Source organism: Pleurodeles waltl, chromosome 4_2 (assembly GCF_031143425.1).
Source record: "Pleurodeles waltl isolate 20211129_DDA chromosome 4_2, aPleWal1.hap1.20221129, whole genome shotgun sequence".
NCBI classification, from domain to species: domain Eukaryota; kingdom Metazoa; phylum Chordata; class Amphibia; order Caudata; family Salamandridae; genus Pleurodeles; species Pleurodeles waltl.
In genome coordinates this window covers 709,278,724-709,295,632 of record NC_090443.1, presented here as the reverse complement: position 1 = coordinate 709,295,632, position 16,909 = coordinate 709,278,724, and the positions used below count along the sequence as shown (strand labels likewise).

Sequence of the window (16,909 nt, the reverse complement as noted above, 5' to 3'; positions counted from 1 at the left end):
GCTATCCGCGAGTCTGCAGATTGGTTTGAGGAGTTGACTTTCAAGAGAAAGTATTTGAAGCCTATTAGTGAGATAGCTTTGTTGGTGGCAAGTAAGCTTTAGAATAAGCTTAATCCTAGCTTCTGGTTAACAGCAAAGAAGCTGCATTTTTAAAGATGTTGCAAAAAAAAAAAAAAGTCATGATTCTAGCATGAAAAAAGAGGAGAAGCTATTCCCACATTAGAGGTTACATATTCCGACAAACTACTGACTTGAGAATTTCTGGATTCAATTGCCACACTCGGGTTATGTGATCTGATTATCTGTTCTTGTTGTAATTCTACTGGTTATTTTAAGGTTAACAATATTTACAATAAAGAGTAACAGGATGCTGTCCATGTTCCAATAAGGTTAGGCAATTTTGGAATTTGGTTTTCAGGACACACTTTACAGTTTTGGAATCGCTGTTTCCTTTGTCTAAATAATATGGTGTGCTGAAATGATTATGCTAATTAGAGTAAAAAATGGAGATACGCATGACCTTAACTGTCTGTATCCTTACTAGACTCAATTTTTCCAACCAGTACAATCAAAATTCTGTTGGTTTAGGTACCATTTTGTTCTTGGAACAAAGCTATTTTATTCCACTCCTCTCTCAATAGTGCATACATCTCAAACCACAGCTTGCACAAAAAACAAATACAGCACAACACACTGTAGAAAGTAAAGCATACTTTAGACATGAAGCAGAAACTATTTGATGGTTTAATTTGTGCATTGAAGATATTACTTATTGACTGCAAAACACTTGGTTCTCTTTAGAATGACATATGTTAAAGGCACATTTGTTTTTAATGCATAGTGTACCAATCTAAAATGTCCTACATTCCTTAGAAAGTGCTCGAGCAGCCACTTACAGCTATAGAAAAATATATTTACAATCAAGAGTTTAAAATCTTACTCTGACTAAAAATACTTGATACCTTAAAAAAACTACAAAGATAAAATTAGTGCTTTCTTCAACTTAATTTTTGTGAACATACCCTGCCCTCTACGTTTAGTGATTCACATAATAAAAATAGTTTTATGTACAGTTATGTAGTAGTAAATGGATATGTCAGTTTATAATGCTAAAATGCTCTTTTATACATTGTCTACAGATCGGAGAATATAAAGAGCCTTCAAACTGTACCTCAAAAGTGATATATACATATTTATATATTTGTACATATATATGTATATGCAGTAAAATATCAATCACGTTTTTATTTTAAGGGTGCACAGTGCAGCAAGGATTTCCTCAAACTAGTAATCCAAACCTTAAAACAAGTTTTTTCATCACTGCACACTTTTACTAAAATGCTGAAACACATTTCTTTGACGGGAAATGGCTAATTCAAGCACTGGTAATGTACTAAAAGGTCAATACTGGACTTAATTCTTTTAGTTAGCAAAAACATTTGCATGCATGGACGCACAGAGTATTTTCTGTACAGAAAATTTAAGTCAATCGCCACCAACTCTGCTGTGGTATGATTAAGGTAAACGGCTTCTACAGACAATCTCTTTTAGAAATATAAATTTAAAATTTTCTACCTTGGCATCTGTCACTTAAATACACAATTCGGATGTGATATATTCAATAAATAAGCACACTATAAAGATCGGACTTCATTTTCCCTGGACCTGAAACCCTAGGTACAGAGAGATCACAATCGAGGAAAAAATGGTCTTACTTGCCACCAAGTACTTTTTCCTTTGGAAATACACTAAATGGGTACAAATAAGCACTTAATATAAAAATCATACAGAATATCCGATGAAGGTGTGTAACTTTCGAGGTACAGATGATTAGTGTTACAATAGATTTATAAAATATACACTGTTTTATCAAAAATATTTATACATTCTGTTACAACATATTGCTTTTACCCTCAGTTATTGCCAATACATTTGGAATGCTGTGGCCAAAAATGTATACAAGTGATTCTAATTAACCTGTTGAGCTTGATTGTGTCCCTGTACTACTGATCAAAACAAATGAAGTGGTATGCTTACTTACACGCCTGAAATTCAAAATAGATTACAACTTCCAAATATACACGTTCACAGCATGTATACAGCGACAACCTCTACATCATCAAACCATTATGTTACACAACAAATACAACACAAAATAAAATGCTAAATACAGCATAAAGTTATTACAAGTAAACCACATACAAGTATAGTTCATTGATCAGCTGGAAAAGTCTCCATATACTCAAAAAACGTACGCTTTTAAAGATATGTTGATGACTGAAAAGAGGAAATCCGTTGAGCAGGAACAAGCACATGCTGACAGTCTTGAATAAGACTGACAAAATATTGAGTTCCTTCTTCACATCCCAATACTGGTAGTTGTGTATGTTTCCCGTTCTGCAGCACGCTTGGAAAACTTGATAAGGCAAAGACTGATTAACCAATGACTTTGGTAACCTATTTTTTTTCTTTTAACTTATGGAAACACTTGCACCATTATTATCTCACAAGTTTAAGGCATAAAACATTTTCCTCTTAAATACCATAAAAGAATTACAAAATCAGGCAAGGTTTCAAAGTCCATGATTTGAAATCTATGGAGAAACGTGCATAAAAATGTAAAACAGCGCATCTTGGACAAAATTACATTAATTGTTTAAAATTCACTGGGAAATGAAGTGTCTGCCTTACACTAGATGAAACTGCATTCCATTTGAATAGCACTCTAAACCTATTTTCAACATGGTCACGTGAAGTTACTTTAGTGGAAAATCAGGCCATTCATCCAAAGAAGACAAGCACTTTGCAGAAACGTGACAGAGGGTAGAAGAACGCTCCAAATATATTCCTGTGAATAGGAGTGATTGGGCCAGACTATTTACAATTTCGCTTGACACAACATCTTAAAACTGTTGTCCAGTGTTCACATAAAAATGTATACAGTGAAATCGGCCACTCCTTGGCAAAGTATTAAAATGATGTTTTAAAATAAATCCTCATGTGATTCAAATCAGGCGATATGTGAGGGCACAAACAGCAATCCATGGTTGCCATTCTTTCGTTTGTCTCATTAACTGGCCGATTTAGTGATCACATTGTTTGAAATTTAACACCAATCCGCAATATAGTCAAACTCTCGGAAAGCTTCCTGCTCCTCTTCAGAAAGAAACCTTGGTTCCCGTGGTGGGGTCAGAATGGGTGCTTCTGAGGTAAATTCGTCATCGAAATTACTAACATCCTCCCGTCCTTTAATGGTGGGCACAAAAGGGGGCTTCACCTTCTTAGCCAACAATGCGTTCCAATCGATTAGCTGTAAAATACATTGAACCAGTTATTCCAGTTTTCAAACTCTTCTTTAACTTTCAGTGTTAATTAACACAACACCTACCCGAAAAAAATGATGTTTCTTCACATCCTCTGCATCCTTATCACCGGCTCCAAGACGACGTTCTGGATTTCTTCTCAGTAGCTGACAAAAAGTAAAACAGTATGATTATTAATGATGCACATAAATTGGAAGCAAGCTGTTTTAAAGCCGATTCAATTGGTAGTATAAACTTTAATGTGAGCAGAAAGCTTTGCTTCTCTATTAGTCTTTCACGACTTCTACAGTGCAAGCTTGTCCCAGCGAGGGCCTGGCTCATTAACAGTTTAGGCAAACAGAAATCAAATTATCTGGGAGTGTTGCAACATCAAAGCAATTAATAACTGATTAATTATTCTTAATTAAAATGAGCATTCACAAAATACATTATTCTTCAATCGCTGCATATAGCTTTGCAAACCAGTCATATCAGTTGATTCTAGTAAAATAACATCCAGATTGGGATCACTTTACAACATGGCTGGAAAAATTAAAACACAAGCATGGGCTACATAAGAACTGCTTCTACATTCAATTGCTACAGAGTTTGCTTCATGTCCAAACCTTAACATGAGTGACTTTATAAAGAACCACCAAGTCGTCTATGCTTCCTATGTATAGCTCCAGAGAGTTTGATGGGGTTAGAGACTCATTCATAACTTTGAACAGACTTGTTACCTTGAGCGGGAAAGTGAATTATATGTAACACACTATATATGAATCTAAGTATTACTGGTCTAAACGTATTGGCGCCTAGAGGAGTAGTGACATTCTGGATGACCATGTAGATTGCTTGGAGCTCAGTATGCTAGAAGTTTTCTTCTATTCCTAAATAGTATATTGATAAGTTTTGGAACAGAAAACTGGCAACTGTAGCCCTCCTACAGCTTTTACTGAGAACATGCTAAAGGGAGTAGCATCTTAATCACACATGACGGAGTCATTCGGTTTCTGTTAATTCCATTGCACATGTGGCAAAATGAACATACCAAACGAGTTACTTACCATCAGTAAAGCTTTTTCTGGTGGGTACTACAACTACAGATTCCTCACCTTTAGACTATCCCCCAGACACTAGACATAGAAGTGCTCCTGCACACCGCTAGATGATGGGAGAATGGTTGATTGCCCAACGTGGAAAGGAGTCATTACGTGGCAAGAAAGAAGGCCAAGTCCTCAACACCAGTTTGTCTGTAAAAATGAAAGCTGCAATAGGGGGGTTGTACTGGTAAAGTGGAGTTCATTCGGGCAAGCTGAAGTGATTGCAGATAGGAAGACAATCTTTATGGTCAGAAGATACAACAAGCAGCTGTGCATCAGCTTTAAGAGAATACACATGAGAAATGTCATGGTCTTTAGCCTTGTTAGGCTAAAGACAGTACAAACAAAACATTTGACAGACTTATTATGGGTCTGGCTTGAGGACACCCGGTGTAAATGGACTTCACAGAAAGATGCCTAGCAGCAATGATGACATCCAGAACCTCAAATGGTAGATCAAATCAAGTCAACTGCTGCCTCTCGATCCCCATGCACAGAAGTGTAGATTGAGCAGGTACAGGTGCAGAACCCTGCTCTGGTGACAGAAGATACTTCCTAAGTGGCAACCTAACTGGGGATCCGAAGCTCATGCCCAGAATATCTGGGTATACCACTCTCCTGGCCCAATCCAGAGCCACTAGGATGACAAGTCCAGTTATTCCTGATCTTCAACAGCCCTTGGGCTGGAGAGGCAGACAGAGGAATGCGTACAGGACTCCTGTACTCCACTCCACTAGGAATGTATGAATTTTTGTGGGAACTGTAATGTGCAAAAGTTTAGATACTACACATTCAACAATGGCAAAAATATCTAGACAGTTTCCCCCAGCTGATGTAGATGCCATGTGCACCTCGGGATGCAGACACCATTTGTGATCTGCCAGCTGCATTCAACCAATCTAGCATTCAAGAACCCCACCAGTTTGTTTTCGATTATTGAAATGGCCTGACACTTCAGTCAACCGATAGGACTCCAGTCCAACTTGCTTGCTGTAGTTCTAACTGTTGGTCTTTAAGAACCCATGCTAGACTCCTCTTGATTGATAGTAGAAAAGCCTTTAGCACCAGAAACATGAACCGCAATTGCAACATATTGATATGCAGGCAGGATTCCCTCAGGGAACAGACTCCTTTGATCTCTACTTCCTCCAAAATGACCTGTGCAACCTAGTAATAAAGCATCCATCATCACTGTCAGCTGTAGGTGGAGGCGTAGTCAACAAGCAGGATGCAGGAGGCTAACAGGCCATGAATCCTCAAAACTGTTCTCACTAAGATCCAGGACTGAGATTAAAACATCAGGATGACAGCCCAAATGTTCTGGACTTGTTGCAACAGAGGTCAGCCCAGGTTGCAAAACATCTGTAATGAAAGAAGCCTTGACTTCAACTTAATTCAATGAGCAGCTGAGATCCTGGATCTATTACTATTTTACCACAACAAAGGAAGAACACTTGTTCTGGACAATTAAGTCTGTATTGCATTGTCTTCAGGCGTATGTAGTGTCAGCAACAAAATAAATGAAGGACAGACCATCACAGAGTTGAAGTGTAAGCCTGCACTGGTGTTGGGACAGAGCCCATGATGGGTGCAGATACTTTAAAGAGCGCAGGGATGGATCTGCCAACGGTAATCCAACTGAGGACCCCTGGCAGATTTTTCAGGCCTGAAGGTGCACCAGAGGAAGCCATAACAGCGTAAAAGATACACAGCTTGGTCTTCGTAAAGGCCTTGATCTGCTGCAGTGCCACCAACGGCCCAAGGAACTCTGGGAGCATCATTATCAACTTTGGTACTTGCACTCAATTTGGAGCAAGAGTAGCACTTAGGTGAGACCTGTGACTACTTCCTATGTTTGCTGCTACACAGTTTTCTTGTCTCAGATTGCCTTCGGGTATATGATGGCATACTCATTGAGCGACTTGGAGTTGTACCCCATGCCCAAATATAAAAAATGTATGCAGTGTGGGTTCATGACCAACATGTGTTTTCTGCAGTCACAGCAAGGTTTGAAGCCTGTAGTATTATGAGTGGACATCCTACCGTTACAAACTGTATTTTCTTTGGGGGGAGTCTAAAGTGGGAGTGGATTTCAAGATCCATGTTTGTAGAAACAGAAAGACAGGAACCATGCACAGGGCTGGCACTTATGTGCATCTCTGCTCTGCCACTTATTAGGGCCAGCCAACAGATCACAAGGGGAGAGCCGCATGATGCCTCTTAGCGCCGTGCTGAAGCACTGCTATAAAATATTTGGGATCCAGTTTGGCACCTGGGGAATATTTTAAGGGTGAAGAATTCGCAGTTAAGAGTATCCAACAAAAAGTCCCCGTTTTGGCACTTTGCAACACACTTCTGCTTCCAGCGACCCTTTAGAGATGAGCCAAATGAAATCTTGCATATCTCAACCTATACCAAGGCTAGCATTTTTCCCAGTGTCTGTATTTCTTTTATCTTTTCTTATATGTTACTGGCAATTTATATTCACTTGCCTTTTTTCAGCCCCACCATCGGCATCACCATCAAGCTACAGAGGAAACTACAACGAATCCAGAACGCTGCTGCACGACTTATCCTGAACATACCCCGCCACAACCACATCTCCGGACACCTGAGGAAACTCCACTGGCTCCCAGTCAACAAGAGGATAACCTTCAGACTCCTCACCCACGCACACAAAGCCCTGCACAACCACGGACCAGAACTCATCAACCACCGCATCTCCTACACTCCTCCTCGCACCCTACGCTCGACCGGACAAGCCCTGGCAGCCGTACCACGCATTCGCAAAGCCACTGCCGGAGGCAGGTCCTTCTCTTACCTAGCAGCGAAGACCTGGAACTCCCTTCCCAGCCACCTTTGCGCCATACAAGACCACCTTCACTTCAGACGGCAGCTCAAGACCTGGCTCTTCGAGCATTGAACCCCCCCCCCCCCCCCAACAGCGCCTTGAGACCCTTACGGGTGAGTAGCGCGCTTTATAAATGCGACTGATTGATTGATTGATTGATTGACCTGAGCCTAAGTTCAATACCTCAGTGAACTTAGCCTTCTTATCTAGTTCTTTTACACTTATGAAACCACTGTTATTAGACAAGCACTACAGGGGATTTCATATTACTTTCTGCTCTCGGCTATACCTCACTCAATCATCATCCATTCGTGCTTTTCAATAATTATGGGTGTCGCCTCCTCATCTAAATATTTTCAATTGATGTCAAAGATACGGTCACTTAATGAGGAATACACTCTTCTTGACCTATATTTCTCATTCAATATTCTTCCTCATTAGATACCAAATGGTCCCTCCCTCTCTAGTACTGCTCCTTTATTATAGATCGTTCTTTAAATTACAATCAGGTCATGATCACTGACCTACTCTCTATCTTGAAGATAATTATGGAAACTAGTGGGTAATACTGAAGAAAACAGCCTATAAAGCAAACATTAAGTAAATTACATAACATATTTTTGGCTGGCTTATCACATAGACATTTTTTAATTTAATAGTCTCAGAATATATCATATTAACAGACTGTTGCAAACAAAATGAGGACTATATCAAACGCCATCTTCAAACTAAATCTCTTCAAGATAAGATACCTCCCCTATCCAATCTGGTATTAAAGTTGCCCAAAAGGATAAACTGTTAAGCCTCTGGTTTAGGGAGGACAATGAGTTACATAATTTTCCTCCACTTGAGGCTTTGTATCTATGTTAAGTGAGTTTTCCTTTTTTGTGAAGAACAGTTTATATCCATGCTAGAAAGAGCTCGATCAGGGTCTCCAAGTGACCCATGTAGCGTTGCTATTTACAATCAATTTGAGAATGCAATTAGTCCTATGTTTGAGCCATGCGGAATGCACTATTAACTCAAGGCACTTTACCAGTGGCATTCAAGAATGCAAAAGTGACCCCTCTCCAAATAAATGTGGTGTAGATACCACTGATTTGAGAATTCTTCACCCAATCACCCTACTTCCACTAGGTGCAAAGCTTTTTGAAAGCTTAGTGGTCGAACAACTGTCAATTTCTCTAAACTACTGACTATCTTACAGACACTCAAGTAAGATTTCATACCAAATTTAGTACAGAGACCATGCTTGCCTCGTTAATGGACAAGCTTACGTGGGAACAAGACAAGGAATAAACTAATGTCTTCATTCGACTCGTTCTTCAGCCACTTTTGACACGGTTAATCATTCCATCATAATAAACGAATCACTTTGCATAGGATGACTGGCAAATGCCATAAATCATTCCTGACCAGATGCTCACAAACTACAGAACTGGGAGCTTTTTCATCTGGAAAGGAATATGTTACTTACTCGGATGCATCTGCTCATGGCATGCAGTTCTGTAGATTTACATGCTTTGCATCCTCATGTCATTTAGTGCTGGGAGCAACTTGTTTTTCTTTGAAGTCTTTCGAGTCACGAGGTTGAGTGACTCCTCCTCTCAGTTGTAATGCGCACGGGCATCAACTCCATTGTTCGATTGTTTTCCCACAGGCGGGTGAGAAAGGAGTGAGAGTATGTGTAAGTATAATGCGATGACCATTCTAAACCTATATATAGTGAAAATAATAACTGAAAGTAACGGCCAAAGGTGTACGGAGAGGAGGGTGGGCACATGCAATTCTACAGCACTACATACCATGAACAGAAACTTACATGGCACGTAAAATTCTGTTCGATGACGTATGGCTGTAGATACACAGGCTCTGCATAGACTGTAAAGTGGTCCACCTCAGAAGCGGTGGTAAACCTATGGGTGTTGCAGTGGTTTGGAAAAAAGGTATGTAGCACTGCCTGACCTACATTGGCTTGCTGGTGTGCTAAAACATCCACACAGTAATGTTTTTATCTTTTTCAGGTGTCGAAAGTGCGTGATGGGGCACAGGGCCATCTACCTTCAATCCAGCTCCGAGTCCCTGGAGCTCTCCTTTCAGGTTTCCTGCCATGTCTTATTCCCCTGTTCTCTCGCAACCGCAATCTGACAATTTGCATCGCCCCTTGTTTCGGGTCAACTGTCACTAAGGATATCGTTCCAAGCTCGATTTTAAGGTACACCCGCTGAGGATTGACGACCAAACCAGTGTGTCGGCTGATAGAGCAGGTGACTCCACTACTCCTTGTTTCACACTATGACAAGACGAAGCACCACGCGTGATGTACCAGAGTGGATGGGGGTCAGACCAGGGAGCAGCGCTTGGCATTGGGCATCCGTGGAGATTGAGTGTTTGGGCTGTGATTGCACTGCGGCATCGCTCGCCCAGCAGTGGCACCGCCTTCCCTGCCACCTTGCCCGCCATTTAGGGGGACAGATTGCTGAAGGGAGGCTGTGAGAAGCCCTGCAGACCGTGTGCTGCTCCGCCTTGGGTCCGGCTTTTGGCCCGCATTCATTGGGCATCTGGTGTGAAATCTCCCAAAAGATACCTCGTGGGGGAGAGAAAAGGTGAGCAAAGGAAGGGGGTTTGGCAGCTGGAGTCCCCCAACAGGTAGGACCCGGCTAGGAGGGTTGCGGCTGTGTGTCTTGTTGCCCCGCGACCCTCTTCTCTACTCTTGCTCACCCCTCTTCAACCCCTTGAACTGTACAGTTGGAAGTAGGAGCAGTTCACCACAGCGGTCTATTTTTCTTGAAGTGGGGCATTGTTCAACTTCTTATAAGGAGGTGCTAAGGTGGGAGGCTGTTATCTACAGACTCAACTTTTGTTTGAACCTGTGCCTGCTTGTCAGTGCAGAGAACTGAAGAAGCTCAGCAGCAGAGGGTTTTGCTGGCTGATGCTTCATTCCTGTGATCTGTGGAGGTGGCAAGTGACACTGGAGGGCAGGTTTGGACGACCCTAGGCTCCCAGTGAGGTTCAGTGACTAAGATTTTACGTTAAAGGGGGCCCAAGGTGTCTTTCCTTTCCGATCTCACGAAACACACTGAATTAGGGCATGTCTGTGGCATTAGAAGAGCACAATGATTGCAAAGAAGCTGAGACAAGGGTGTTTGCTCCCAGGAAAGGCCTGCACAAAAACTAAATCTAATCCCTTTCGGAACAGAGACCTAGCCTGGGCGTTGAAGGGCAAGAATCAAATTGTTTCTCTTTGGGAAAAGGAGGAGTCTTCGCCAGAGGTTTTTGAAACCAATGATTAACCATGAAGGTTCAAATGGGGTCATGTGGTCTGGAGGCACAAGCGGGACAAGTTCCGAAGGGATCGCCTCAGCCATTTATCTTTGGGAGTAGGACAGGGTAATTACACTGCTCCATGTGTCCCTTCGGCAACAAGAAGGATCATGGCTCTTTAAGGGCCCCCACCTTGCCTCTTTCTACACCTCCCTCCCCTCTAGGCTCTACTTTGTTGCTGTCGTTACCAGCCTCAAATGGGTCGGACAAGTCAACTGCTCTTCTTCTGGAGGGCCAACCTCAAAGGATAGACTCTGGGTCTCAGGTTGAGGATTTCGCATTGTCAGATCTGGTTATGGATTTAAGCAGGAGATTCAAGCCACAAGATAAAGATCATAATCGGGAGCTTGTGGCATCCCCTCCCTGCCATGGACTACAGGGCTGCAGCATTTTAGTGGTACCCCCTTCAAATCATCCCTCTTTGTACTCCCATCAATCTGTGAGCCAGATCTGCACAAGTGATTACCTACCCTAAAACCTCCAAATCAAGAAGTTAAGGTCTCTGCATTACTACTCAGTCTAGAGAGACTGCTCTCCTCGATTTTAAATTTGTTGGAAAAATGTGTAGGACTGACTATCTTCGATACAGCAACGGCAATATTGAAAGAAATTAAAATTGTTAAAGGAGTCTTAATTAGTCGGGCACCCCCATCTGAAGCGGCACCAACACCATCGAGTACGGCAGGGAATAAAGATGTCCACTCCAGTACTGACTTTGGTTCTCAGGATGGGAAACCGCAATGTAAAGACCTGCCAATAAATGTCTCCCCTGCCAACAGTCCAGTTTCCTCCATTAGATTGATCTTTGATATGCCTGCTGGGAGGGGTTCTAGTGGAAAGACCCAGGGTGTGGGACAGGAAGTATTTCCTATCTTTAAAGCTCACTCTACGGTGGACATAGGTGTCAGTGAAACTCATTCACCTGAATAAAAGTCTCACAACAAAAACAAAAAATGGAATGGGGTGAAAAGACCCAATTGTAGAATTTCGAAAAAAGGGCCAAAGTAAGGTTTGTTTCAGAGAGGAGGTTGTCCTTCCACAAGGGCCTCAAATATGAGAAGGGCTATCGCAAAATTGTAAAACTGGCTCTTTGGAGGTGGGTGCGCTCTCTGAGGTCTCAAGCCCCTCCAGCTGAAACAAAAGAAGAGGCGACAGTAGTAGAGGAGCGTATGGCTCTACCTCCCTGTGATCCATTGGCTCTAAACCCTATGCAACACAGTTTGTGGACTCTGGCCTGAAGAAGGATCTGCCTGAGTGGCTGAACCTAGAGGAAAAAGTCAGAGGTGGCATAAAGTGGACTCTCACATTCTAGATTTTATTCCTCTTTTTGAAGTGGATTTAATTTTGTACAGATCCTCTTTGCTAACACATTTCTTGGAGAGTGAGACTGAGGCTAATCTGAATGTAAGTTGAGATATTAACTTGGTATATCATTGGTGGACTTGGGGCATTGTATTACAACAGGGGAGTCCTTTTATTCAAAAGTTACGGTTAATACGATTTTATATAACTGAATGGTTACAATGTAGGGGCCATTGATGTCATCCCAATATAAGGAGGGAAGAGGAGTCAAATGGTTGGTTGGGACTCCCTCCAGATTGGGAAAGGAGATGGTGGTTTGCCCCCCCCACCCCCCTTTTGCCCGCGCTTCACAATGGTGGATTTCTTCCTAACAAGCAAGGGCTGAAAGCTTTCTAGGGAGGAATAGCAGACAGGTGTTACTGAGAGAACCTTCAAATTCATCCTCTCGAGACCCAAATGATGGAGTTCATACTTGGAACCGGTTACCAGGTGTTTTAAATAGTTCATGTCCAATGACTTGCCCGTTGCAATTACATCATTAGCAATGAGCTTAAGGTCATCTCCTGGAATGCAGCAGAAATAAAGAATTGCAGGAAAAAATTGTCCCTAACAGCAGACATGACTGATCTCCAGGAGATATGGTGAGCTTTTGTGTGATGATTACTATTCATTATGTTGCAACACTAGGCACTCTAGGAGGGGCCATTCAAAGGGAAGAGTGGCTTGCCAGTTGACCAATAGGCTTAAATGGAAGTATGAATTCTATAGAGACCCCAGTAACCTGTTTATGGCTTTAACCTTTTTCAGTACAGGAGGGGAGTTGGGAGGTAAATCCCTCAATGCTAAATGCTTATATACCCCAGATATCACATATGATGCCCTCCTAATTCTCTTTCATTAATACATTTATGGATAGGAAGCAGGCCCCCAACATAATTCTGGCAGGGGATTTAAATGGTGAAGCTTCCAACTTTGCCTTGCATCACTTCTGGGGTGAGGAAAAAGAGGAAGCATTGCAAATTCCCTTGTTTCTCTTTTCCCCAAAGAAAAGAGCTGACAAGAGAGGGGACCTTCTTCTAGAGCAACTGAAAAACAATTAATGCATTATAGCTAATGGGAGATTCCCATCAGACTCCCCGGCCCTGTTTACTCATAAATCTCCAGAGGAAGCAGCAATATTGGACTATGTGGTGGTAGGCTGCACTGTATGCTTCCTGCAGGGTGATCTAAAGGTACTGGAGACTGCTTTTAGTGACCACAGCCTGTTGATCTTCTCCTTGGACTTCAAAGTATTTCCTACCACTTCATGGGGTTTTTGTAGTATTTGTTTCTAAAGAAGTTATGTGTTCTATGTATTTTATTATTGCATTTGTAATGGTATGTTTCATCTTCCCCTGTCCTGGCACAATGTGATCTCTTGGAATGCTGGAGGATGCTAGGGAGTTCAGTTGGAGGATAGAGATTGCTGTGCCAGGTGTGGGTGGAGTTTCTTAGTGTAGCACTTATAAATAAATTTTCAGAAGAACTTCAACTGGATTCCAGATTTCCTTCATTTTCTAGTGCAGTGTCTACTACAATTTGGCGACGAGCTGTGGAACTTTGGACCTTTCAGAAACTTCAACACATCGCTTCTGTTTTATTGCTTCCTCGTTTTATACTGAGGTACTGTAACTTTCATCTTTTTCAATTTTAACTTGAATTTAAATACTTCTATTTTCGGCTTAGAAACAATATTTCTGACACAGACTTTGTTCAGCTGTTAGTTGCCAAGCAACATAACCGGCGTTTAAAACCTTGCGCTTTTGATTTCCTCGCGCTTCCTGCTTGGAAACCACAGTGCATTTCAAGAACCTCGCATTTCTCTAAGCTGGATCGTTGCCACGCAACTGAACTTGTGCTTCAAACTCCACGCTTTTGATTTCTCGTGCCTCCTGCTTGAATACCACTTTGCATTTCAAGAACCTCAAACCAAGGATATTAAAGCACAAGTGTTTAGCAACCATTAAGATTTGTTGTTTAAAGCTTCGCGCTTTTTATTTACTCGCGCTTATTGTTTTGAAAATATAGCGCATTTCAAGATCCTCGCAACAAGGCCTTTTTCGCTCGTGTTGTGCAGTTCTATTACATCAATCATTGCAAAAGTTGTTACTTTGCATCTATTTAATCCTTTTTCTATGTTTGGAAATTATAGTGTTCTTCTCTAATCTATACGAAGGATTTGAATATTTATTTCTTGGCAATCTGTAATAAGAAAAATGGACAATATGGAAAGTTAAAATTGAATTAAAAAAATATATATATATTTTTTTTTAACTTGATTAAACAAAATTATTTCTAAAGAAATATTGGAGGACAGATTTCCGTTGTCATGCAAAATATTTCACCACCTCCATTTTTTCTATCAGTTCCTGGAGAACCGCCAATTCCATGGAACCAGTGGAAAAAAGTGTTTTTAACTTACCTCCGTGTATGTGGCAGCAATTTATCGGCGGATAGGAAAGCATCTCTTCTTCAACACTGTCTTGGCGCTGATGGGCAAGAGATTTTAGAGACTTTACCTTCAATCACCTCATCAGATGGTGCAGAAGGAGATTCTTCTGTTAATGAATTGGAGATTCGTTTGCTCAAATTGCATAAACACTAATTACCAAAGATTTCTATTGTTCTACAGAGATATTATTTTGGAAAATGTAAGCAGAATGACGATGAAACAGTGGAAGAATTTGTGACAAATTTACGAAAGTTAACAGCTCAGTGCAATTTTGGTGGGACTCTTGAAAAGCGTATTCGGGACCAACTTATGCTTGAATGTAGGAGTGACAAGATTAGGGAAGCGTTATGGTAAAAAAATGATCCAACTTTAGAGGAAGTATTGGCAATTGCAAAACAGGTTGAGCACTCGGAAATGTGCATGGATGATCTAAAGAAATCTAAGGAGAAGCTATTTACTGTTCAATCTCTGAGTTTTAAGACAAAAGACAAGACTTTTCCTGACAAAAAATCCAAGTTAAATTGTTTTAGATGTGGGTCTGTTTCTCATTTGGCTAACAGTAAAGAATGTCCAGCTGTGGGTGTCATTTGCAAGAAATGCAAGAAGGGGCATTTTGCTAAATATTGTAGGTCTGGTACTAAACTAAAAATTAAAGTTAGTGAAGTTGAGTGTGAGGATGATAACCATGACTTCGTTCTAAAGGTGATCAATGATGTCAATTGTGTTTCTAAGGTGGGGTGTTGTGATTATCCATCTGATTTTGTGGAAGTGAATGGTGTAAGAGTAAGAATGATGATGGGTTTGGGTGCAAAGCTAACCTTGGTATCTGTTACAGATTTTGAAAATTTATTTCAAGGAAATGTGTTTCTGGAAAAACCTGATGTGACGCCTTACGGTTATGGTGGTAAACCTATAGATTTAAAGGGATATTTTAATGCTTCGATAATGTTTAAAGGCAACAAAATTTATGGGAAGGTTTATGTTCCAGTTGTAGGAGACACCATCTTAAGTTGGCCGCATCAGAAATTATTAGATAGCATTCTTAATCCAAATTCTGTACCTCAAGTACAAAATGTTTGTGACTTTGGTGAAGAGTTGATGAACGAATTTCCCAGTGTTTTTAGTTCTAAAGTGGGATGTATTAAAGGTTACAAGCATCGCATAGTGTTAAAAAATGGTGCCTTACCTGTTGCATGTAAGGCAAGAAACATTCCTTTTAGTTTGAGGGAAAAAGTTAAGCTTGTGTTCTTAAACAAGTAATTGATTGGAAAAAAGAAAGTATAATTGCTTTTGCTTCACGTGGATTGCGGGATGCTGAACGTAGGTACTCTACTATAGAGAAAGAAGCATTGGCCATTTATTGGGCCATTAAGAAATTTAAACAGTTTCTTTGGGGAAGAAAGTTCACATTGCGTGAGATTTTTGAAAAAAAAAAAAAGGATTTGACAATGTTTCATCTAGGATTTGTAAGTGGGTTGTGGGACTACAAGACTTTCATTTTTCTATTAATTATGTTCCAGGATGTGAAAACAAAACAGCGGATTGTTTATCCAGGTTGGGAGTTGAGAATTTGGAGGTGAGAGAGAAAGATGATTCTTGGTGGGTTGATGATGAAGTCAGAGTATGCAGTGTGACGGATGGGTGAATATCTGAGGATGAATGGTTACATGAGTTGAGCGAGGATAAAGAATTGTCAGATTTATTGATGTCCGGGAAAAGTTGGAATGATTCTGAAGGTAAGAATTTGTCTTTTAAAAAAGTATGGGATGAACTCTCTGTTCAGAATGGAGTAGTTTTGAGACGTTGCAAATTGAAACCTCCACATAGACTTCGTGAACGTCTGGTTGATCTGGCTCATTCCGGCCATCATGGAATATGTAAAACTAAAGAAAGAATGCGAGGTGTATATTGGTGGCCTTGAATGGATTTGGTGTTGGAGAGAAAAGTCAGAGACTGTGTTGAGTGCAAACTTACTGACAAGTCCTTGAAGGTCAGGACACAACCCATGGAGTTAAAAGATTCCTAAGGAAGCTTGGGAAGAAGTTTGCATTGATATAATGGGGCCCATCTGTTGCGGAGGTGTTGCTAAATATGTTGTAGTACTGATGGATGGTTTATCACGTTGGACTGAAGTGTTAACTCCAGAAATAACGTCTATGGTTATTATTAAATTTCTTTCTAATGTGTTTGCAAGAGAAGGAAATCCAAAATTTATTTTGTCAGACAATGGGGTCCAGTTCACCTCTAAAATGATGAAAGAATTTTTAAGGTCTAGAGGGATTGTTCATAAAAAAACAGCGTTGTGTCATCCTGAATCTAATGGAATGGTTTAACGCTTCAACAGAACTCTAAAGGAAGCTATTCAGTTAACAAAACACTTAGGTGTAAATTGGGAGAAGTCAGTATTGTCTAAAGTGGAAGATTATAGGTTTACACCTCATTCTGGCACAGGTTTATCACCTTTTGTATTGTTCAAAAAACGTACACCTCACACCATGATTTACCCTCCTTGGGAGAAGGAGTATGTTTCAGAACA

General features: G+C 40.8%; 1 protein-coding gene across 2 annotated transcripts in view; it reads right to left on the bottom strand.

The window, feature by feature from the left end:
* Window positions 1-721: 721 nt before the first annotated feature.
* The window catches only part of PKN2 (protein kinase N2), a 527,949-nt gene continuing 511,761 nt past the window's right edge, over window positions 722-16,909 (bottom strand). For both annotated transcript variants that reach the window (XM_069232308.1, XM_069232307.1), the window contains exons 21-22: window positions 3,389-3,469; window positions 722-3,310 (exon numbers count right to left, since the gene is read on the bottom strand). In XM_069232308.1, coding sequence (XP_069088409.1) covers window positions 3,107-3,310; window positions 3,389-3,469 — 285 coding nt within the window. In that variant the 3' untranslated portion in view covers window positions 722-3,106. The remainder of the gene's footprint in view (window positions 3,311-3,388; window positions 3,470-16,909) is intronic.